General features: G+C 43.5%; 2 protein-coding genes across 3 annotated transcripts in view; both read right to left on the bottom strand.

Annotated features, from left to right (window-relative positions):
* Positions 1-11,939: 11,939 nt before the first annotated feature.
* On the bottom strand, positions 11,940-17,624 carry insm1a (insulinoma-associated 1a). 2 transcript variants are annotated; one of them, XM_037085975.1, is made up of 2 exons: positions 17,398-17,624; positions 11,940-15,413 (listed from the first exon to the last, which is right to left on the bottom strand). In XM_037085975.1, exon 2 carries the CDS (start codon positions 14,746-14,748, stop codon positions 13,384-13,386), a length of 1,365 nt encoding a protein of 454 aa, XP_036941870.1. In that variant the 5' UTR covers positions 14,749-15,413; positions 17,398-17,624; the 3' UTR covers positions 11,940-13,383. The 2 variants fall into 2 exon arrangements, with proteins under 2 accessions (XP_036941870.1, XP_036941871.1); XM_037085976.1 differs by having other exon boundaries at positions 11,940-14,789; positions 17,398-17,427.
* Positions 17,625-19,160: 1,536 nt separating this feature from the next.
* cfap61 (cilia and flagella associated protein 61) overlaps positions 19,161-23,380 on the bottom strand; it is a 34,165-nt gene continuing 29,945 nt past the window's right edge. Inside the window, exons 22-25 of the mRNA XM_037085973.1 lie at positions 23,053-23,132; positions 22,724-22,935; positions 19,692-19,779; positions 19,161-19,439 (exon numbers count right to left, since the gene is read on the bottom strand). Coding sequence (XP_036941868.1) covers positions 19,287-19,439; positions 19,692-19,779; positions 22,724-22,935; positions 23,053-23,132 — 533 coding nt within the window. The 3' untranslated portion in view covers positions 19,161-19,286. The remainder of the gene's footprint in view (positions 19,440-19,691; positions 19,780-22,723; positions 22,936-23,052; positions 23,133-23,380) is intronic.

Genomic DNA, 23,380 nt, shown 5'->3' with positions numbered 1-23,380 from the left:
GGAGGAGGGACATCTGGACTACCTGCTTAGCCTGCTGTCACCGTGTTCTGCACCAGGATGAGTGGTGGGAACTGGATGGATGTAATCACCAAAGCATATGGCAACAAGACCAGTGTGGACAAAGAGACACAGTGAGTCATATTTTATTGGAAAAGAGAAATAGGGCAAACAGAAACTTATCGTTGAAAATAAGCGCTAGTTAACGGATAATAAGCATTTTAAGATGCTTATTAACATCAATAAGACTTAAGACATTTGTAAGCACTTAAAGGAAACTTGTTCACAGTCAATAGACCACTTAAGAATGAAAGTCTTACACGTTTATGATGCTATTACTAACACTTCCATAGTCTAATTAATGTTAATATCATCTTAGGAGGGCCCTTATTACCTTTTTTCACCCCAACTACAAGGATCTTAACAGACAGTGATGCTGCTGACGTGTCTCCAGATCTCAGCTGCCCAAAACCAGAAAAAACAAAATTCTGACAAATCTAATTAATCTTTTAAAGGGATCATTTAAGTCCCTCCTTTCTGCCTTTTGTCCATCTTGCTGTCATCAGTGTGTCCCGGCGTCTGTGCCACCAGACCGTTGGACCCCTCCTCCTTCCAGCCCTGACCCCTCCCTCCTGCTCGGTGGCTCAGGTGTTCGTCTGCGCGGCCTCGCGGAGCTTCCTTTCAGTGATTCGTCATGCCTCGGCCGGGCTGCTGCGCCGGCACGTGCCAGCTCGCCGAGGAGGGCCCGGCCCGCTCGCCAGACGGACGCTAGGCCCGACAGCCTGCCGCTGTCAGCCAGGGGCCCGGGAGTCACCATCGGGCCTGGCAACCGGTCCCCCCCGGCCCCGCCCCCATCCAGGGACAAGAATAGGCAGCGAACCCCTTCCCCACCACCACCGCCGCCGCCGCCTCCGCCTCCGCCTCCTTCCTCCTCTCTGCAGGCTTTTCATTAGCTGCAGTCATCAGGAGGTTAGGACTGAATGAGACAAGTGGACACACACACCATACACACACACGCACTCACACACACACTCAGCTGTGTCACAGCGAGTGTTTAACTGTATTGACCAGTGATTAAAGTGAAGATGTGTTGTGAAGGTCATCGACAGGGACACAGATCCACACATACTCGCTGTTTGACTTCAGACTGGATTCTTATGTCATAATTTCATCTCTGTTGTGTTTTTAATGACTCTATCATTGCATACAGTCTCTATAGTTAATCAGCATGTATCTCTACTGTTTGCAGTTGCAAGATTTGACTGAGCTGCACCTGTAAAGACTAATTCCACTCATTCTAAATGTGCCTTTACTATGTGAGATGTTATGAACGTGGTTAAAAATGACAGAATGATGTTTGAAATGCCTTCCAAACAAACCAAATCACACCTCGAGCGCGTATAACATTCCACAGTTAATCAGGTTTATGACCAGAGACATTTTTGCAGACCGGCCGGCGCATACCCAAGAGAAAAAGGCGCCCACACACAAAACAGGTGCTCAAAAAAAAAAAAGACATCATAATTGTTCTTGATGTTTTGTTTGGGAGCATTAACTCAGTATGTACTCAACTCTATTTTTTACCTAATTGCCGATGAACTAAATATTATGTTGGGCTGCAAATACACTATTTTATGAAACACTCTATTGACTTTTATACCTTCTTACAGTTTAATTTAATGTAAAGCAACAAAATATACAAAACCGGGATCATAAAATGGCTGGGGACGAAATATATTCTAACGTTACTTGTATTATTCTTAATTGTATGCGAAAGTGTGTGTGTGTGTGTGTGTGTGTGTGTGTGTGTGTGTGTGTGTGTGTGTGTGTGTGTGTGTGTGTGTGTGTGTGTGTGTGCGTCTCCAGCACCATTAGGCTCATTAACATAGTGATGCTCCTGCTTCCTGCAGTGACGAGGGGAGGAGCTGCTGTGACCTCTGGTGACCTTTTTCTTCAGCTGCTCCGCGACTCAAACACCTTCACAGCCAAAATCAGCCGGAGCGCCGAGACTGTCCCCGGACACAGAAAACACAAGAGCACCTGCTGCTTCGTTTCCTGTGAATCTCCCCAACATCCCCCAACACCAACTCTGAAAACTGCGACAGAGAGAGGAAATTACAGAGAGCATTTCTGTCAGATCAATTAGGTGTGATTTAAAGACTAGATGGGAATGAGACTCAAAAATCTACTTTTCTTACAAATAGCACCTTCCAGTTGAGCTCGGTGACTGTGCACATAATACTATGGGCGTTTGCAAAATTGTCACTTATCATAATCTACATTTGTGTACATGGGCACACATTTGAAATTAATACAGTTGTGCTGAAAGTCACAAAAACAACCAGTGTACGTGTCGCAGCTCATCATTTATTAGAACAAAGATCATTTGTTCGGCCGCAATGCAAACAGATACACCAGATGTTCCAGCTGCTCAGCCTCTGTGGTGTTAAACAACAACGGTATGTTACTCAGGTATATTGTTTGGAGTGCATGTACATGCACGAGTGTTTTCATCTCAACCGCTCGCTTTGCAGATTGCATGTCGCATCATAGCCATTTTTTCCAATTTCCCATTAAATTAGTTTATTTCATCGGCAACTGGATAAAAACAACAAATATTCTGATGATCTGAAAAATGCTGAATATTTCATCTTATAATCTGTCAACCAAGAGTGTACAGTATAGCATACAGCATATATATGTAAATAATTTCATTTGATATCAGATACTTTTGCTTAAGGGTGACTTTTGGGTGCAACACTGACACAACCATGGTAGCCATAGGTGCTGCCAAATGAACAAATTCTAAATTTTAAGATTTAAAATGAACGATTTAAAACCATTCTGCACTCCTGGAGCAATTCTCTTTGTTTGGAGGGTCAGCCAAACGCTCAAAACTGTTCACGTTCGTCGGTGGGATTCCTTCGTAGGCAGGTCGTCCGGCCCGCCTGCGTCCCGCTGCTCTGTTGTTTATCCAGCGCTATTGAAGAACTCCTCTCTGCATCAATGCTAAACAGGCACGTTTGTTATATGGCGGTGTTCTGTGAAGCGGGGCTTCTGCCGCGGCAGAATCAGGTTTCCAGTGGAGAGACAGGCTTCAGTTTGCTCATTAGAAATTCATTCTGAACAGCTTGTTATTATCTTTGGCCTCTGGATGTGTGAATAGATTTACAAGCATTAGGGCCGGGGCATTGTGTGGGGCATGTGTGGAGGAGGTCCTGGCCCCTTTGTGTTCGTCAGGGTCCTCAAATCAGCTGCCCCCCCCTCCAAACACACACACACACACACACACACACACACTCAGATTGCCCCCACCCCAACCCGCCTGCCCCACCCATTACCTCAACCCTCGGAACAAAAGCTTACAGAACACTGATGTTTTGCAGGATTTTAGGAATTACAGAACAGACGTGTGCTTTAGACCCCGGCAGATGCAAAAAGCTGTTCCCCAGTCGACGCCACAAGCTTGTCTACACAGTGCACACATCTCCAGTATTTGAAACATGTCAATACAGATCCAGTATATGACCCAGAAATAAAAGATACAGTCGCCCCAAAACCGAGTCAAAGGTTTGCAGAGATGACCATGCTTCAGACAATTCTATAAGGGGCTGAGTTAGTTCGGCCTGTACTCTGCCATGCAGCCTGCAGCGTACACAGCGCCCAGTGTTCCTCTCTCTTGGCGTGAAACTCTTAAAGTACAGTTTCTGTCTGGTTCTTGCATCGGTTGTTTAGTCCTCAAACCAGTCTAGTATCGTGGATATGTTGGCAATTAACGTCTCCGCAAACCACAGATACGTCCAAGGCATGTTTAGGAAATGTGGCATATTGTGTTCATAATACATGTGTATTAGTTGACTGGCACATCAGAAGTTGAAGGGAACGGAGGTATACATGCATACTCAGTCTTTTCATCAGATTTATAAAACCTCACTTACATCTGTTCCAACATGAATTTTCCTCATCCGACTCAATCAGCCTTAAATTTTACATACGAGCAAGAGCATGTGCGCGAGCAAGTCTGACCATTCCCACAACACACCCCCAGTGACCTGAATATAAAGGGCCAGAATTTAGTTTGGGATTGAGGAGAAATAACAGAAGCAAAGAAGCGGTTGAAGAACAGGGAGCAGAATTTTTACGTACCGTGAACTTGAAGTAATGAATGATCAAGCTGACAGACAAAAAAAAAAAAGAGTATTATTTGGAGGCTTCAGTCCTGGTTTTAGCAACAAAATGAAAAAGTGACAGAACCTGGGACTTTGGAGGGAGAATAAAAAAAGGTCTATGTGAGTGCTAGCCACTGTAGGAGAAGAGGGGATCCCCGCGCTCCCTCCGCCTGATGAGTGGTCATCATCACAGGCCAGAACATCAGTGTGGCCCTTGAAAACTCGCTCTAGCCTAAATTTTGCACTGGCAATGTCCTCTAGCAATGGACTACAGCCCTTATATAGTGTCGGTTAAACCTGGAGGTATTCTTATTTCTCAACAATACAGGGAAGTTATCTGTATTTATTTATGTTCTAATTTATTCATCATAAGGATCATTATCATTATAATTATCACCATGCAAACCAGTATGCACAATCTCACTGCCCACAGATTTGTATCGATTTGGAGACCTGCGTGGACATTTCTGCTGACCTTTCCCCCCATTTTTGTGGCGTCAAAAGCAGGTGATCTTGCAAAAAGACCTGTGGATGTTTCAAGTGTTAACAAAACCAGCTATTTTTTTAAGAGGAGTTCAACCACTTCTCTCCGTGATTGTGGAGGCCAAAACAGATATTTCAAGCCAAAACCGTGATGTTTCCCCAACCCTGACCGAGCGGTTTTTGTGTCTAAACCAAACCAGAGGTTGGAAACTAACGACTGACTTCCAGCACAATACAGAAGATCCACAGAGAACCTTTAACCAAAAGCAAAGAGGGAAATGTGTCGGCACGATGTAAGTTAGAGACGGAATCAATTTGTCCTCAACTTTCAGGCCTCCAGTAATATTTTACACAAAGTCTTGCGGAATTTCAATTCATTTAGTTTTTTGTATACCAGGAACCAAATCCAGTACAGTTATACAGCTCTACCACTGAAACTCATCTGTGTCTCTGAGCTGCTGGGGAGAGTTAATTAGCTTTCCCACTTTGAGAGCCTTTCAAGTCAACAAGGCGATTAAGGTTTTACTTGAGCCCTGCTAATCAGAGGGGAGATGGGTATCACAGCCAGCTGTATCCTGCTCTGTAAAGCTGATCATCTGCAGATCCTGACCTTGGAAATGATGTAACAGATCCTAAGAGGCTGGATTTACATGACACAGTCCACCGTCTTTATTGATTAAGTTCTTGAGCTTTGGTTTGGAAAAAAAAAAACAACAAAAATGATGGTAGGAGAGGAAGAAAAATCTGCCCTGCTCGATTACCGAGCGGCGGAGAAAACCAAACCGCCCGCGTTTCCACAAGGAGCGCAAGGAATCATTCTACAGTCCCTGCCAATGAAATTAACATACAAACATCTTGCGGCAGCTGTTTGAGAGGACCAACGTGAAAAAACAAAATGCAGATCTAAAGTCGCAGTGGGGAGAAGCTGGGATGCTGCGCAAGGTTCAAAGACAAACTGGGTGCGCAAGCTAAATACACGGAGGGAGCTAAACGAGGGACGGGTGAAACTAATCAGGGCGTGGCAGACAATCAGAGAGGCGGGAAAATCAAAGGCAGGAAGTAATCCGCAATCAAAAGAGAGGCAAGTGACTGAGTAAAGCTGTCAACACTGAACGAATGAGTGAGACGCGAAAAAACACAACAAGTGAGGGAGCGGAGCAGGACGTGGCAATTAGGAGGAGTGAAAATGTGACAACGGCAAAACAGCCACTCAGATGAACAGAGACCTCCTTGTAATAACCCCCGCTGGCAGACTGGACTCATGTTGATTAATCAGAGGGGGCAGAATTTTCAAGATTTGCTCGAAATCAAATAAAAACTGTCACACACTTTAATGGATCTGACTGCAGCTCGTTCAAAAAGCACAGGCTCTCTCTCGTTATCAAAAAGAAAAAAGATTGACGGTGCCTACTTTGCATAAAATGATGTATTATGCATCCAAAGGCTGACGCTTTCATCTTATTTTTTTGAGCATGCAGTAGCTTTTAGGTTGTTCTGGAGAATTATTCTGGACAGTATTTGTCATCGTCCGGGATTGTTGCAATAATAATAAACATACAGTGGCATAAAGCAAGCGTATTCGTCCACTCCTATGTTTATAAAAACCTGAAAAATATACCTTCAATGCACATTGGGAACAGATTTTAAAAAATGTGCGATTACTTCAATTCGCAACCTGACAATGAGCGCAACATGGGATTTTCAGCATCGTCAGTGATGGCTGAACTTGATCGTCACCGCAGGCTGGAGGAAGTATAACAGCCAGAACGCATCCAAGTGAGCTAAATGAGATTCCCAAAAGTCCCGGCTACTCTGTTGTGACTGAGAGAGGAGGCCTGTTGGCTGCGCGGTGCAGAAACACTACAGAGGGTTTAACAAAAGACGAGCATGAGTATTTACCACTTTAGCGTTAGCACCCACGTGTCGAGTGAGCAGAAGTCCGCGCAGGCAGCAAACACTCCACAAGCAGCGACAACTAAAAGCTCAACGCGCACTCATAACACAGCGTTCCTGTGTTTGCGTCCGCCCCTCACTGCTCGTTCTTCTCCACTTGTTGACTCGATGCCACGCTCGCCTGCCCCTGACACCAACACCTGCCGGCCTGGAAAATGCCCCCGAGGTTTGTTTGACTTACCACGGCCTACGCAGAGAGGCAGCGAGGGCCGTGTTTACTCTGTCTGCTCCTGCCTTTTTTTCTTTCTGTTTTTTTTTTTTTTTTGTCCCTTTGTTTGAGTGTGTTGGAGATAAGAGGAGGCGCGTGCGGGGCGGCAGCAGCTGAGAGAGGGCAGCCATGATGGAGAGCAGGGAAAACGCGGGGGGAGGAGGTGAAAAAGATGCAAGCTGACGTGAAAGAAGACTGGAAAATCTGAAACGAGCCGATTCGATGCAACTCCACACCTGCTCGTCAGGAATTTATAGCCCACAAACAAAAACTGCCAATAGAAAGGAAGTGTTCAGAAAACAACCAGCTGAAGGCCCTTCAGTTCTATTTACCTAAATGTTTGGATAATCAGCCTGTAAGACAATTTTATCATCACAGCTGGACAGATATCAACTTGAATGACTGGTCTAAATCTTGGATGTTTTTATATTTTGGATGGTGCTCCATGACATGGAATGGAAATAAAAATGGAGGGTTCAAGGAATGGATTGACAGATGGTTAGTTTGCTGTTAGTTTGATGTTTAGATTAAACCATGGATGGATAGATTATCCAATGGTTTGGTTGGTTGGTTATTTGATTTGTTAGTTGGTTGGGAGGAATAATGAATGGTTGGTTAGTTGGTTGGAGGAGTGGATTAATGGATGACTGGTTGGCTGGATGAGCTGACTAGTAGTATGTTGGTTGGTTGGAGTAAAGAATGATTGGTTGGTTGGTTGGAGTAATGAATGGCTGGTTGGTTGATTGGTTGGTTGGTTGGTTGGTTGGTTGGTTGGAAGAGTGGATTAATGGATGGCTGGTTGGCTGGATGAGTGGACTAGTAGTAAGTTGGTTGGTTGGAGTAAAGAATGGTTGGTTGGCTGGTTGGAGTAATGAATAGTTGTTTTGTTGGTTGGAAGAGTGGATTAATGGATGGTTATATGAGTGGACTGAGTATGTGTTTTCATTGGATGGATGTACAGACAAATAGAAAGGTGGTTGGTTGGTTGGTTGATGGAGGATTGGATGGCTGAATGGAAGAAATGGTGGATGGATGCGTTAATGGCTTGGTGGACATAATGAGATGATGGATTGATAGGCTGATGGTTGATTGGATGTTGACTGTATGGATGGATGTGTAACATATGGAACCAAAGTGGGTTATTGGGAAATATAGTCTTAATGCTGAGAAACATGGACACTTAAGCTGCATGTGTAATGGCTCCTTTTCACCACAATACCAATAAAATACAAAAATAGAAGCTTTAATGGCTACAAATTATGCTGTTTATCATGTATATGTTCTTCCAAACAGCGGAGGTAACAAAAACACATTCATACACACACAGACACACACGGTGTGCTGTAACATTACTCCCTGTCCCGGGCTAACATCATTAGAGAGCAGTAGATGTCCGATTAAACCAGACAAATTGAATCACATCGTGTCGCTTTCGTGTCTGATAACAAGTCGTGTGACGTGAAGAAAACACACAGCGGCCGCAGAAAGAAACAAAACCGCCAACAGCAGATCTGATGATGGCACATTAACACTGACTGACCACAGAGCAGCTGTGATGTGAGGAGACACCAAACGCAAACAGTTAGAGGAACAATCCTCTAACAGTTTTGCATAAAATAAATGTGTCTTTCTTCTCTCTATCCCAGCACTGATCCAACCTATTATGTCCTTTTTTTAAAGTCCTATCACAAGCTATCAGTCCTATCACGGCCTGCTTTGACAGGCAAGAAGGGTTTTCCACGAGAGGAGCTGAGGCTGAACCTGCACGGATTCCACAAATGAGCAACACATCCTCTAAGGCTGGTGTGGAAGAACTTAACTGGCTGTCACGGAACCCTGACTTCAGCCCCATCAACAGCTTCGGGGATGAACTGGATCCCCGACTGTGAGTCAGACCCGATCACCCAACATCCGTGTTGGACCTGGTGAAAAAGCAGGTTGCAGCAGGTTCAACATATGGTGAAAAGACTGGAACCAGAGGAACTGATGGGATTTGTTTGTGTTTTATTTGAAGAACTGTTGATTTGGTTGGTCAATTGGTTGGACTTATCAATGGTTGCTTGAATTAATGGTCACTTGGATTAATGGATGGATGGATGGATGGATGGATGGATGGATGGATGGATGGATGGATGGATGGATGGACCCAATGTGGAAAAACTTTAAAGATGGATTCAAAATGAGAGTCCACATCCATGCCAGATGCTCCATCTTAGTTTAGCGTGTTAGGATGCTAACATTTACTAATGCACAAAACATGGTTTTGATCACAAATCAAAATACTGAACAAATAAAAAACTGAGGGGATGACGGAGCTACATGAAAACTTAAGGAGCCTTTGGAGTTGTTGAACTTCCTCACTGAAAAAAACAGAAATATAAACCTTGTTAAGATGCAAAAGGAAAAGTTCACCAAAGTCATTAGGAATCACCCTCTATGCACTGTAAATGGTGATTAAGACAAAAGAAACTTGTATTCTTGTATTCTTGAATGAGAAAAACACTTTAATGCTGCAGGTTAGTGGTGAAACACGGTCAGATGTACAGTTTGAGTCCTGCAGCTCTGACAGCTGCTGTTTCAGACGCTCTTTATTTCTGTGGAAATGCTACTCTGGTCCATTATAGAGAGAGTGTGTGTGTGTGTGTGTGTGAGTGTGTGTGTGTGTGTGTTAATATGTGTGTGTGTTAATATGTGTGTGTGTTATCTGTAGCTCTTATCTGCAGTCTGCTCCCCAGCTGGCTTACACCTGTCAGAGCCACACAAGGAGGGAGACACAGACTGATGGCCTGCCTCTGGGTGTGTGTGGACTGAAAGTGTGTGTATTTGTTGTGAAAGTGCGCGTGTGTGTGTCGGTGTGGTAAAAGCTGGAGACAGGGAGAAAGTGCCAGGGTGTGATGGAGGGGTTAATGCTGGGGTCGGACGAAAGGTTTCCATCCAGAAGCAGTGAAAATGAGTTTGTTTTTGTCACCATTTGTTCTGTCAGTGTCTCGCTCAGTGCATCCTGGACAATGACTGAATTCAATAACTATGACTGGTCTTTTCTTTAACTGGTGGAAGAAAAATTGAAGAGAGGAACAAGATGGCAGCCACGTGCCAGTGTTTCAGAGAGGCTGAAAGAGAGGAGAGGGAATCAGAGAGGAGCTGCAGGAATGTCTTTCAGATGCGGAAATGTTTTGTGTGTGTCGACCTGCAGCTGACCCCTGACCCCTGACCTCTGACCTCCGCTGAACACATGGTACACAAAGCTCTCTGTTACAGTGTGCGCTAACTGTTCTCTCTGCATTTTCATCCTGTTATACACGCACATAAATAGAAGAGGAAAAAAAAAACCCAAACCAGTTCAATGAGACTTAATTGAATTCAATTATTTCAAGTCAGTTATTTACATTATCTATTTAGTATCGGGCTGTTAGGATGTGATGTTACTGTTTTTACTTCAGTAATAGATATAAATACGTCCAACGCTTTGTACAGCACATGTTCTTAACAAATTCAGTGATAAGTGTTGGTCGAGACTTGAAACAATTTCGATGAACAGATATGAAATTTTAAAAAATCGAAATATATCGATAATGTCAACAGTTAGTTGTACTTTCTGGTTGTCCTTGTCACTGTAACATAATGCTCTTTGTTGTTTACCGTAATCAAATGTGCCTACACATCGTATACGAACAGGTTTTATCATGTCTTCGTCATCATTTAATAAAAAAAAAAAAACCCACATTTGTTGCATTCGTTTTCTTCTGCTGGTTCGTCAGAGTAAATAGAAGCCGCTGGCCTCACCACCACAAATACCTTCATGTGGGGCTGCGTTCAGGGTCGCCGTGCTGTTCAGGAAACCAAGGGCGCATCTTCAGTGATGCTCCTGCGAATCTGGTGGTTTAATAACACGGAGCTCTCACGCTACACACAGTGGTGGAGGAGGTATTCAGACCACACTCAACTACATGTTCAAGTCCTGCATCGGAAATTTCCATGAGCATTATAAGACAAAACTGATTACTTTTGCACCATGAGAGAGCTAATCTAATTATTTATACATAAATCTGGGCAGTATGATTAAATGTTTTAAATTCATTAAATGTTTTATATGTACTATGTATAACTATCTATATTAACTAGTATATTATTTGCTTACACCGTTGACTTTAAAGGTGCAAATCTTTGAATTTTAGTTAAAAAACATTAAAAATGAACCAAAATTATGAACCAGCCCTGTGCCAACACTCCCAGTTTGGACCACTAGCTGCATAGATAATGAGCTAAGTAGCTAATGTCAACTATAGTTAGCAGCTCTTACGCTGGTCATCTGCTTACCCCTACTAATTTTTAATGAGTGAATTTAGCAGGTGGGAAAACTCTACATATTGCACCTTTAAGTCATTCAATAACATGTAATAAATTATTTCAGTGAGTGTTGGAAGTATATCTTAGCTCTATTGAAGTAGATAAAGAGGTATAAAATGGAGAATACGCTGATAGCTTGAATTTGTACTGAAGTGCAGCACTTGACTAAATCTACTTAGTTACATTTAGGGTTGGGAGGGTTCATTTAACAAGGTATTCCGATACATTTACAAATCACGTGTTAAAGTATGTAGTCAGTAAAGTGTCACAATATTAAATTAATGTTACTTGATTACATTCCGTGACATTTGGATCACCTCGTAACCAAACTTGCAAATAAAGTTGAGAGAAAAGACTGCATGGTTACACACTCGTATGTCACTCTTTGTTTTAAAATTATAATCCTGCTAGTAATCCCCTTCTTGCTGAATGTATCTGTAATCAGATTACATCTTTTCTTCTGTCATTTTACCGGAATAGTTACCCTTTCTTTTGCATCCTAATTGTGTAATCCCATTACATACAGTCCATTACTCCCCAAGCCTGGTTGCATTCCACCACATGCTACACATACCGCAATTGTGACTGTTCTTAGCTGATAAATACATTGATAAAGATACAATTAAGGAATTTGTTATTGACAGATGAAATATGTATGATTTTAAGCATTTTTTATGTTGATTTGGGGTTTAAATCCAGATGATAAACAGCATCTGGAAATATACTTCTATGTTAAAACGTTCCAGAAGACACAGGAGACAGAAGAGAAACTGTTTCTCAGTTTGGTTTTTATTATTTTTGGACATTTAGCAAAATACTGCAGAAACATCCAAAAGCAGTATAAGAGCTAACGGTTACAAAGAAACCTGAACAAAAAAAAAAGAAAGAAAAAAAAAATACAAATAAAGAAATAAAATCATGATTGCATTATTAAGTTTTTATTCAAGAGCAGATGGGCAGATGAAACCCATCGATTGCTATAATGTCGCTTGAACACACCGTGCTCACTTCTGATATAAGTTAAAGAAAAATAAATTTGGCTACATCATGATAAAAAAAACACAGCAACAGATCACATCAGAGAGCACACAGAGCAATAATTTACACAAATAATTTAATAAATACATAAATAAATAGAAGAGAAAAAACAGAGAGTCAGATATACTGTATAGTGATAATACAGAAGGCTTTGTAAAAAAACAAAAACAAAACAATAATCATATTTAACCCAGCCAGTGATAAATAAGTGATTTAAAAAAAATGTAAAAAAAAAACAAAAAAAACAAAACAAAAAACAATCAGATCAGTTCAGTTTAAGGCAGTTTTACAGCAGGAGTTTCTAATCCAAAGGCAGTACCGGCTACACTAGTTTTTTACTCTTTTTTTTTTGTTGTTTTCAGGCGACAGCTACTGATCCACGGATCCACAAGCTATGTTAAAGCTAATCAGAGTGATGAGATAAGGTTCCTTACAGGCCTGTGATTTTTCTGCTTTTTATTAGCTACAGGTCGTCCCCTCTCTTAGGTCTAGAAGCTAATAGCACTTGTGCAGAGATGCTAGAAAAATAAATTAACAGTCTAACGCTTTAAGTGTGTGGAGTATGACGTCAGAGATCCTTTAAGAAGTTTGGGGGGGGGGTTGGAGGGGGAGGGAGGGGGCTGTAGGCCGGGGGAGGGTTCAAACACACACCCAGAACTTGCTGAAGTGTCCTTGAGCAAGGCACTGAATCCCTGCCAGCTGCAGGTGAGCGGCTGACCTCTGACCTCTACAAACTGGTGCAGGTGTGAGTCAGATTAGGTTATGCTGCAAAAATCTCCTTTTCCCTCTGGATTTGTCTAGAAAAGGCGGTAGCCGGGGGGAATATGATGATTCCTCTTTATTCTTTAATGATTTGTGCATTTATCATAAATTAACATTTAAAATTGAGACAAATTTCAGCAGTTCAGGGTCTCAGAATTCTTCAAATGAGAGGAAAATGTCAGTATTTGGTGATTTCTTATCCAAATAACTGAGCCAAGAGCAAAACTAAATCACTCTTATCAGCCAAAAGTTACAGCTTGTCACCAAAGTGCCATCTATGTTTCACTTGATTTTTTATTTTTTATTTTTTTAGGATGCCAAACTTTTTAAAAAATCTAAATAAGTTGGATATGTTTGCAGTCCCCTAAAATTCCACCCAGAAACGAGGCTGGACTGTGTGATCAGCGTGAAAGCCTGGAGTCAGGATCAGCAGGCGGGGCGCAGCGGCATCTGTAGCAGGATCACCTGCCGGTTCTCGGACGGGTGGCATTTGTTGATGTGTCTGGTGAGTCCCGGGGAGCTGTAAAAGATGGCGGGGCAGTACTTGCACGGGTACACCTGCGAGGAGTGCAGCAGGCGGATGTGCCGCTCCTGGCCGCCCCTGTTGGAAAAGTTCTCCCCGCAGACTGGACACGGGTGGCAGGTGGAGGCGCTCAGGTTCAGCGGCGCCGCGCTCTGCTCGCACGCCGGCGCGTCCTCGTCCTCCGCCGCTTTTGGGGAGCCGTGCTGGGACGCCAGGTGCTTCCGCAGGTACGCCTGGCGCTTAAACTTTTTCCCACAGTGGTTACAATCGTACAGCCCCTCCTCGGAGCCGGACTCGGACGGCCCGGGGCTGGGTGTGTCCCTGTCACTAGAGTCCTTCGCTTCATCCGGCGCGCTCTTCCCGGACGCGGTCGCCTTGTCGCTCTCCAAGTTTTGCGCCCCGGCAGCTGCGCTCTGAGGCTTCGGCTTGTGCCACCGCCGGTGAGAGGCGAGGTTAGCCGGGCAGCTGAACACCTTGTCACACTCGGGACACCTGTACTCGACCCGGACTATCCTGGAGCACTTGTGCTGCGCCAGAGCGAACGGGTCTGCGTACGCCTCCCGGCACAGCTGGCACACGAACTCGCCCAGCGGGTTGTTGTCCCCCCCGGACGAGTGCGGTCTGGGAGGCTTCTGGTCCACCGGCGCCTCTTTAATCTTGAGCCCGAGGACCGGAGATGTGGTGACATCATCCTCAAAGTGCAGTTTCCGGATAGCTTTGGTTTTCTTGGAGGGCGGCTTGCTCTTGCGCTCCGCGTCGCCGGAGGGTCGCTTGGTCCCGGCGGCGGTGGGGAGCGTCGCGGTGGATGGGGCGCCGGTGGCCTCGTTGCGGTTGCTCTTGCTGGAGCCGATTTTCAGGTCCACCGGGGCGAACAGATGATCCAAAGCTGTGAGCGCTGCTGGCGTGGGGAAGGACTCTGCAGACACCGGGGAGCCGAGGTTGAAGCGCCTCTCGAAGTAGGAGCGGTCGTGGTCCTGGCTGACGGGGCGGGTGGGGCTGTAGAGCGCCTGGTACACCGCCTCCGGGTTTCCAAACTGCACCGGTTTGGCTTCATGCTCCGGGGCCGTGGCCGCCGCCCCGCAGGTGGGCGTCGGCGTCTGTGCGCGCACCGGGACGGAGGCGAGAGGCGCAGAGGAGCACGGCGGCGGCGGCGGCGGCAGCGGCGGCGCATCAGCCGCTGCTTGTTCCGCTTCCTCCTCGTCGGAGCGGACCCGGTAGGAGACCGGGTTGGGTTTCTTGTTCCTTTTCACCAAAAATCCCCTCGGCATGTTGGCGCTGGACGGAGAGCTGAAGGCACTTTTGGACGCCGCTGGAGAAAGAAGAGGGAAAATCCACTTTCAGCCGCTCGCTGACAGGAACATCTGATGCGTCTTTTTGTTGTCGCGTCCTCCTGCTACTGATCCTCTGTTCTCCTCCCGAGGTGCTTTCACCACAACATAGCTGCACTCTTTTTAAGGCGACATGATGACATTGTTCCCGTCCCCCCCTTGTTGCCTCATCCCCGACCAATCAGAAGGAGCCGAGGTCCCCCGTGGATTTGGAGAGTGGGTGTGGGAGGATGGAGAGGCTGGTGGAGGGGAGGAGGAGGAGGAGGAGGGGGGTGATGGAGGGAGGATTTGCAGATTGCAAAGCAGATGTACCTGAGGGTTTTATTGTATTTCGCCCCCCCATCCACCCCCCTTTACACACACACACACTCCACACACACTCTCTCTCTCCTCCGCCTCCTCCTCCTCCTCCTCGTCTCGACCCGGGCACACGCCAGGAGCCTCCTGCTTTTACGGTCTGATGAGTTTGTATAGAAATCTACACGTGCCTCGGCTTTATGTGTCTCTTTTGGGTGGTGGGGGCTCCGATTCGTCCAAAAAGGAGACATCCGTCCACATAACGGCGTCAAGAAGAAGAGAGCGGACAAAGTGACAACAAGGGAAACCTGGAAAATGTATAAGTACAAGGTGGGAAATTAAAATCCAGGGAGGGGAAGCGGGGCAGAATTTAAAGGGAAATTTACGACCAATTTTGGAAATCGAATAAAAGTGAGGGACAGACAGACAGACAGACAGACAGCGCTAGAACAGCCCCAAGCCTGAGTTCTGATACCCGACTGAACTGTTTTCAGGAACTTGGTTTCATTATTTTTTTTAATCTAAGACACCCAAAAACTTTCCAGGACAACCACAGCTCCTAGAACCACATTTAAAACGCGCTTTTACGCACCGAGCGATTGGGCTAAATTCAGTTTCCCACACGAGACAAATAACCAAACAGCAAACAAGCAAACAAACATTTCAAAACCCTCAGTGGCCCTGCAGCATGTGCGCTGGCGTGACAGTTAACTCCGGACATATGAATCCGTCATTTTACGCATACATAATTAATAGCGAGAGGAGGGTTTCCTGCTTTGCATCACAATGGCTGCGCTTGTGCAAGCTGTAGACCCGTCGTGATTGAAAAGGAAATTGCACAGTTGAAAAAAAAAAAGGAGAAGAAGAAGAAGTGGGGGCCCCCAAAAAAGCAATCTGGCCCCCAGATACTGTCGGCGCGTGCTGTGCGTAATCAGTGCGCTTTTTTTTTCTGTGCCTCCAAATGGGGCAAACCGAGATTATCAGCGAGTTAAAAAACACAGCAAACCTCAATTCCTGCAGGTCAAATCTGACCCGGTCAGCCGGATATGAGTCTGTCCTGCGCCGTGAGGGATGACGGGATGTCACAGAGAAATGTGATATTATTGTGCGGGTGTTAAAGGTGTTTGGAGAGCAGCAGGTTTCAGTTTGTGTCTCAGGATCAGGCAGATGATTGATCAGGTCACATTTTAGACTGTTGGTGTTTCCAAACAATCACCATTGAAATACTAATTCAAGTCATTTCCTCGTTATAACTGCCTAGAATTAACATTGTCCTTAACCTTCTAAATATAATGGTGGTTAAAAAAAAAACAAACAGTTTAATCTGAAGCAGAGTCAGTTTGTACATTTTGTCCCCTTATAATCCAAAAGAAAAATCATCGAAATACGCGTAATTCTTTCTTGATTTACAGCAGCAGCCTGAACCTTCTGTCTTGTTTTTCCAAGATATTAACACACATACACGGAATATTCCTGAAAAAGTCTAAGTTTAACTGAAAAGTTCTGAAATGATCTCACCACGCTGGCAAAACAAAACTTTAAGGACTCGAAATAGATGTTTGAGTTTTGCTTTTGTTTTTTTCTGAACTGGATGAGTTTTCCTTTTTCATTGTGTGTAGTTTGTGATAACGTAGTTCGACAAAACATACAATAATATATCTAATCCTAAATATATAGTTTATTTAAAAAAAAAAAAACAACAAGAAATCCACCTGCAGAAAATCACATGTCACAGCTATAAATGCAAACACACAAAAGAAAACTGGAAGCTAAAAGGGAACAAAATCAAAGTAATAACTTTTTTTTCTTGATTTAACTCAGCAACCTGATGAGTTTGTTTAATATGAAATACATGTAGTGATATATAGAATATAATGTGTCATATTCTATAGTTCTTATTGAAATGCAAGAACTCCACATTAAAGGAAACCATCTGGTGACTAATTATACAATTTAAGAACAATTTTTAAAAAATTGTTTTTGACTCGCCAGAAGAAAATAAGGACACTATAGCAAAGTAACAAGAACATCAGTTGGTGAAGTAAAGTTAAAGTTAGAAGTTAAAGTTACTTTCTATATTACTGAGTACAACAAGACCCCGGCCCACCCTTGATAAGTATCATAGAAATATCAGACTTCAAGACAATCAAGACATTTGTCTCTTAAATATCTTCATATTGTATTAAAAAGTCTCTCTCCGTCACCGGAACTGAGGATAATCTCATGATTTGTGTCATTGCATCATAGCATTTTAACCCTTGTTGATCGTATATAAGTCCTGTAATAACTGACCTGATCTGCCAGCAGTGTTTGGGGCTTGCGGGTTTGTTTGTAGGTGTGGACATATGTCGTGGTGTGTGCGGTTATTTTCCCGACAGGCTTCAGCTCAGCCTCATTATCATACAGCTGTAGAGTGACACCCTCCTCCTCCTCCTTCTCCACCTCCCCCTCCTCCTCCTCCTCCCAAAGGCTTTCATCTCCAGCCGCTATACGGGCCGTGTGATTGGTCACGCTGGCTGCAGAGTCACTGAGGGCAGAGTTCATACTCACAGTTACAGTTGGCACATTGTGGAGGAGGTAGGCAGAAACCTCTATAATCCTAAATCTTACAATTTACTAATTGTTGAACTGTTTACCGAGTGTCGCGTCCACGTTGGAGCGAGCCAGGAGTTTCTACACTCAGATAAACGTCAGATTAGAGACATAAAGTGACAATTAATTAGATGTTTACATGAGATAAACGTGTTGTTGGAAAGAAGGAGGGGCTCAAATCCTCGAAAAGTCTCTTAATTTAATCGAATTTGGGAACAAATCAAAATGATGTCAAATTTCAAAGAACCTTTCAGTGACTTTATTCATTAAAAAGTATCTTCATTTGAAGTTACTGCAACATCAAGGGTTTCCAGCTAGCAGGGTTGTAAAATCCCATGTTTCTAATGTGAGGAACTGACATTCATTTGTAATGTTTACTGAACTAATGTTGCTCATATTTACATCTCTACAAGTTAGTGAAAATTCCCTTAAATCTGATACTTATTGGATCAAGTTAAGGGACTTTTCTGCAGACAAATTAAAGAGACTTTCCTTTTTTTCAAGAAATAACTCAACATGCTTGGAAAGTTTGCTTGTTTGCTTTCGCTTGAGTTAGACAAAAAGGTGGTCATCAGCTGTCTGCACTGAAAAGGTAGTCCACTGTTTTAACCTTGATATTTTTTATAAACACCATCTTCTCATCTCAGACAGCTTGCCAAAATAAAATGTAGACATTTCTGCAAACCACAGATACATTAAATGCAATGTAGGTTCCATGTGTATCAAACCAGCATTTCTGTAACACTTATGTTGTTGTCACCATTACATGTACAGTATATGAGCTGACTTTCATGTCATGGTAGCGGAGTCAGAGCTAGGCGAGAGGTAAAAAAGTTAATTAATTTGATGTTTACATGAGAAAGATTAAGATTAGAAAGCTGCCAAACCAGAGACTGTTGGAGACGACGTTTCAAAGCTTGTACGCGCAAATAAACTGGATATTTTTAAAGAGACATCGGAGCAAAAGCAGGTATTATAAGCCAAAACATAACGTTTAAGTAGCGAGCCATTTGAGTTATCTGGTGAAAGTTCCTTTAGTTTTTTATTCACAGAAAATCCCAAAATATATCAGTGTGACTTTATTACAAGTGTTGTGCAGCCCAGGTGAGAGCACTTTCTTGAAATTGGAATCAATGCACCCAAATAATTCTTACACTAATTAAAAAAAACCCTGCTCCCTACATTATCCACAACGCAACTCAACTACAGACAGTTCAGTCAGAGGTTTAAAGAGTTTCATGCCGCAACTGTGTCACAACTAATGTGTCCAGCGGCAGGGATAAGGAGTAACTACAGAGGACTGGTCAGCTCACTCCTTTCTATCTCCACAACAACAGATTTCTTTCAGTTTCAAACTTGTCGTCTGCAACCGACACTGACTCAAGTGACATCGCTTAAGGACATTTATCAGGCTTCAAGTGCCAACAAATCAAGGAAGGAGAAGACGAGACAAGCAAGCCAGCAACAGTGAACGTCAGCTTAACTTTATAAATAAAGTGCATTTGTTCAGTTTAACAGTTTATTCTGTAGTTTGAAGACATTTGTCAGACTTAAAAGACATCGTTAACCTGGTGATGGCACTGATGATGTCACAGCTGTCCCGGGTATGCGAACATGGGCAGCAGGTTGCGGTTGTAGGTCAGATATTTCACAGCGCTGCTCCTCAGAGCCGCTCGCCTCTCCGGAGTGAGGACGTTGGAGTTGTTAGCGTCCTCTGTCAGCTGCTGCCTCGACTCGTCGTCCTGCAGATACGCAAAGACAGTCTGCTGCAATCCACTGTTTCATTATAACAGGTACATATTTCTGTGGGTTAAACATAAGCGACCTGCAGACCTGTTTCTACCCTCTAAGACTGTGAAGTTGGTCGTGGCACTTTAAATTTGTTACTTATTATATTACACAATATATATTTTTCTGTTCTTTTTTAGCCACTCACTGTTGCAAACAAAGAAACAAACAAAAACATTTTTAAAGTGAAAAATAAAGGCACTAACTGTCGTCGAGGTGATCTGTTGAAGCTCCTGCTCAAAGTCGGAGAATCTGTCGTGACAAACGGCCAAACACCAGCTTTGTCTGAAGAAACTGCAGGAGATACACTCAATTTTTATTGTTTGAATCCCAACAATCCCTGCTGTCAACAACTTGTATGTCTTCAGCGGTTCTGGGCATCACATCTATATAACAAGCTGCTTCACAGGAGAATGACTGCTGACAGCAATTTAGTTTTTACCCTGTTGAGTTTCCATCTTATAATTAAAAAGAAAAAAAAACCAAAACACACTCTACACACTGACCCGTTTAGCTGATGAACACTTAACATAAGGCATTGTCTCTGCCCCACGTCACAGCTGTGGACTGTGAACTAATGAATGAAGTTCACCTCTCAGATTGTTTAGTTTTAATGGTTTGTTGAGGCCTAAAGATGTTGAAATGACTATTATGTGATGAACAAAATGTATGTAGTGAACAAAATGGAGCATTTAGCAGCTATAGACTCAGATATGCCTCTGAAGAGTTGGTGGAGACCAAAAACAGAGCTTAAAGAGAGTGAATACTGAACTGACATTCATCAGGTGTCACAAATGAGATTCTAAAGCCTTGTTGGAAAGAACCTAAACTGGTAATAGACACGTTTTCTGCTTCAACATGTCATTATGAAGTAAATGTTGATTGCACAATGTAATAAAACCATCAGCGTTTTACACTGGCTCCCTATAAACCTCGCCATCACTATACAATTATGTCTGCCAGTGCGCAGACAGCCAGCCAGTCAAAAGGGAAGGCAGCTTGTGATCCATTTGTATTATAGACTAAATGATTGCATAAAAAGATGTTTTGTTCTGAGTTCTTGAAAAGTGAAACAGAAACGATCCAGTTGTCTTCGCAAGAGTGATGCCAACAATACCACTCGGAAACATTAGGGGGAAAAGTTACTGTTGCAAAATATTTGCTTTTAACACCAATACATTAGTTTTTACAGCTCCAATTACTAGTAACTTTTCAGATCAGGATTACAATTTTGCTTAATATGCATTGTTAAAGGTAAAATACAAATGTTTTAGCACATGACTCCCTTACAGAACAACATTCCCCTCTAAACTTTTTAAATAACTGTTTTAGGCTCAAAGAGGAAAGTATATACAATATTACAAACAAAAAGTAACGATAAGAGGAAAAAAAAAAAACTGATGTTGAAAATTGTTTCCTTTGTCTCCTTTCCTCTCTCATTTATCACATCACGACCCGGCAGATTTATCCGGTGAACCCTCGGATGGATCTGACCCCATGGTTTGGAATCTCTGGACTGAAATGGATGACTGTATGAAAAGAAATTCAAACAATCTATGAAATAGTATACGTCAGTCGACGCCCACTTTTAGTACATCAGCTGATCTCCAGTAAGATTTTAAGTGCATTACTTTTCCTTGTAGAGTAGCTTTGTGGTATAGGCACTTTTACTTGAGTAAAAGCGCTGAGCACTTCTTCCACGGCTGGCTGTCTGCATAGCTAGACACGAGATATAAGTGTGTGACTGTCTTTCTTCGGAATTTGGGTGAACTGACCCTCAGCGAACACTTGAAGGATCAAAATACACACACACACACACACACACACACACACACACACACACACACACACACAAACACACCAGCGGCTACACTAAGTGTGTTGACTGAATAACCTCCAGCCGCCACACGGTCAATCAATTATTTTAACGGCTCCCGATGCTCCGTCAGCCTCCACAATGACTTTACGAGTCAGCTGAGTGAGCGGCGTGACGGCGAATGAGCCTTTGCGGCGGGGAGGCTCCGGCTTTGTCTCGTCCTGAACGGGCCACAAAGACAGATTGGGGGGCTGCATAAACAGATTAGGAGGCGGGGGACAATAGACGTCCATATCTGAGGGTCATTTGTGTTGAAACCTCAGAAGCAGGTCACCCGCTGTTTGACAAACACACACACGCAAAGTCACAGCAGCAAACACACAGACAGCACGAGGACAAAAGACAGTGAAGGCCTAAATCTCTCTCGCCTGTTCGCACCACTTATGTGTTATTCTGACGCGTGAGGTCATCAGTCAGCAGATGAATGATGGGAAATCTGATGAACGGCAGCTTTTCTGAAAATAAATCCTCTGTCAGTCTCGCAAACAATCAGAGCATCTTGTTTTGATACAGAACTTGGTTATGAAAACAGCTATATTTAACACCGCATGCCATCTGCTATATTTAGAACCAAGATCCACAACTGAAAATAGCAACATGTACTGTATTCTGGTACAATGACTGGAAGTGTTTAAAGTGAGTCAAACACAGCTTGAAAATGTCCTGAGGTGTTCTGAGGGTCATTTCTAGCAGCCATTTATGTGCCAAACTAACTGAAGCATACGTCATATTAATATAATTCAAAGGCTGTTAAACTTAAAGGTAGCATCAGTCGGATCTGTCCCAGCTGTTCCACTAACACGCTTTTTCTCCCCAATCCAGTCTCCCCCTCTGTCTGTTCCCGTCTTCTTAACATCAGTCTTCTCACTACGCCTGCCATGTGTGATGTGCACTGATCAGTGGTTGAAATCAGTGTTGTGATGTCGGGAAGGCGACGTGCAATGATGCGAAACTAAGTGTAATCCATAATTGCCCTCAAAAGCATCAAATTATAGTAACAAGCCTGTTTTGAAAATGTGAGGAGGAGAAAGTTCAGATATTTGCCTTCATATGTCAGGAAGTCAAAAGTTGACATAAAAATAAATACTCAAGTACAGATAGCGGAAAAAACATAGTACAGTAACACAGTGTTTGTACTTAAGAAATCTAAGACTGGTCTACAACCACAGGTCAGTCTGCCATGTCTTTCTTTAATAAATCAGAATTATATATCCTGTCTTACTAGCTGGATATTTTATTGACTGAATCTGAAACCCTGGCCAGATCCTTTTCTTTCTACAAATACAAAAATATAAATGTAGGTATTCTTCCCTCAAAATACCGTTCAAACATTTGAAAACTAACAATCCCTCCGTCTCCCACCTGTACAGGTCATGGATCAGGCCCTGGTTGTAGCGTGTTAGCAGCTGGCCCAGCAGCTGCTGGTGTTTCCCGTACAGACTCAGGTAATTGTAGACGGGGAGGGGCTTCAGGGACAGACAGGTGAGTGTCTCCACCAGCTCGTAACAGTCGAGGTGTAAACAGAAGTAGTTTCCTGTCTCCACTCGTCCGGTGACAATGCCTCTGTCCTGTAACTGTACATGGATGAACACACCGGTTGGCAAGAGAACTTGTTCTGACTTGCACACCTGATCGCAGATGGATTAAATTTGCTCTGAACTACCACTGGCACATTCGAGGAAAAACCTTACATGTTTGGCAGGAGGTTCTGTCAGGTTCGCAGACGGTTTGGAAACGTGTAGGTAGTTGAAACCTCCGGGCAGCTTCCCCCCTTAGGAGAGGAAACACATGATGACGGTTAAGGAGTAATGTGGTCCATAACATTCATGTTGTAACAGAAAACAAACATCAATCAATGAATGAGTAAGAAGGATGGGACAAAAAGTAGTTCCTACAAGATACCGCTCACCACAAAGTCTGTGGAGTATCTTGAGTAACTGGGTCATGATTTCTGGAAAGTGACATTGCTGATGAGTTTAAAAACGTGTGTGTATGTAGCTCCACAAGCACCACAAGCCA

This window comes from Acanthopagrus latus, chromosome 22 (assembly GCF_904848185.1).
Source record: "Acanthopagrus latus isolate v.2019 chromosome 22, fAcaLat1.1, whole genome shotgun sequence".
In the NCBI taxonomy this organism is placed as follows: domain Eukaryota; kingdom Metazoa; phylum Chordata; class Actinopteri; order Spariformes; family Sparidae; genus Acanthopagrus; species Acanthopagrus latus.
Note: the sequence above shows the minus strand (reverse complement) of the source record. Positions and strands in the feature narration are given on the sequence as shown.

Bases quoted from the DNA above. Each gene is read 5' to 3' on its own strand.
- insm1a (XM_037085975.1), bottom strand. From the start codon at position 14,748: ATGCCGAGGGGATTTTTGGTGAAAAGGAACAAGAAACCCAACCCGGTC.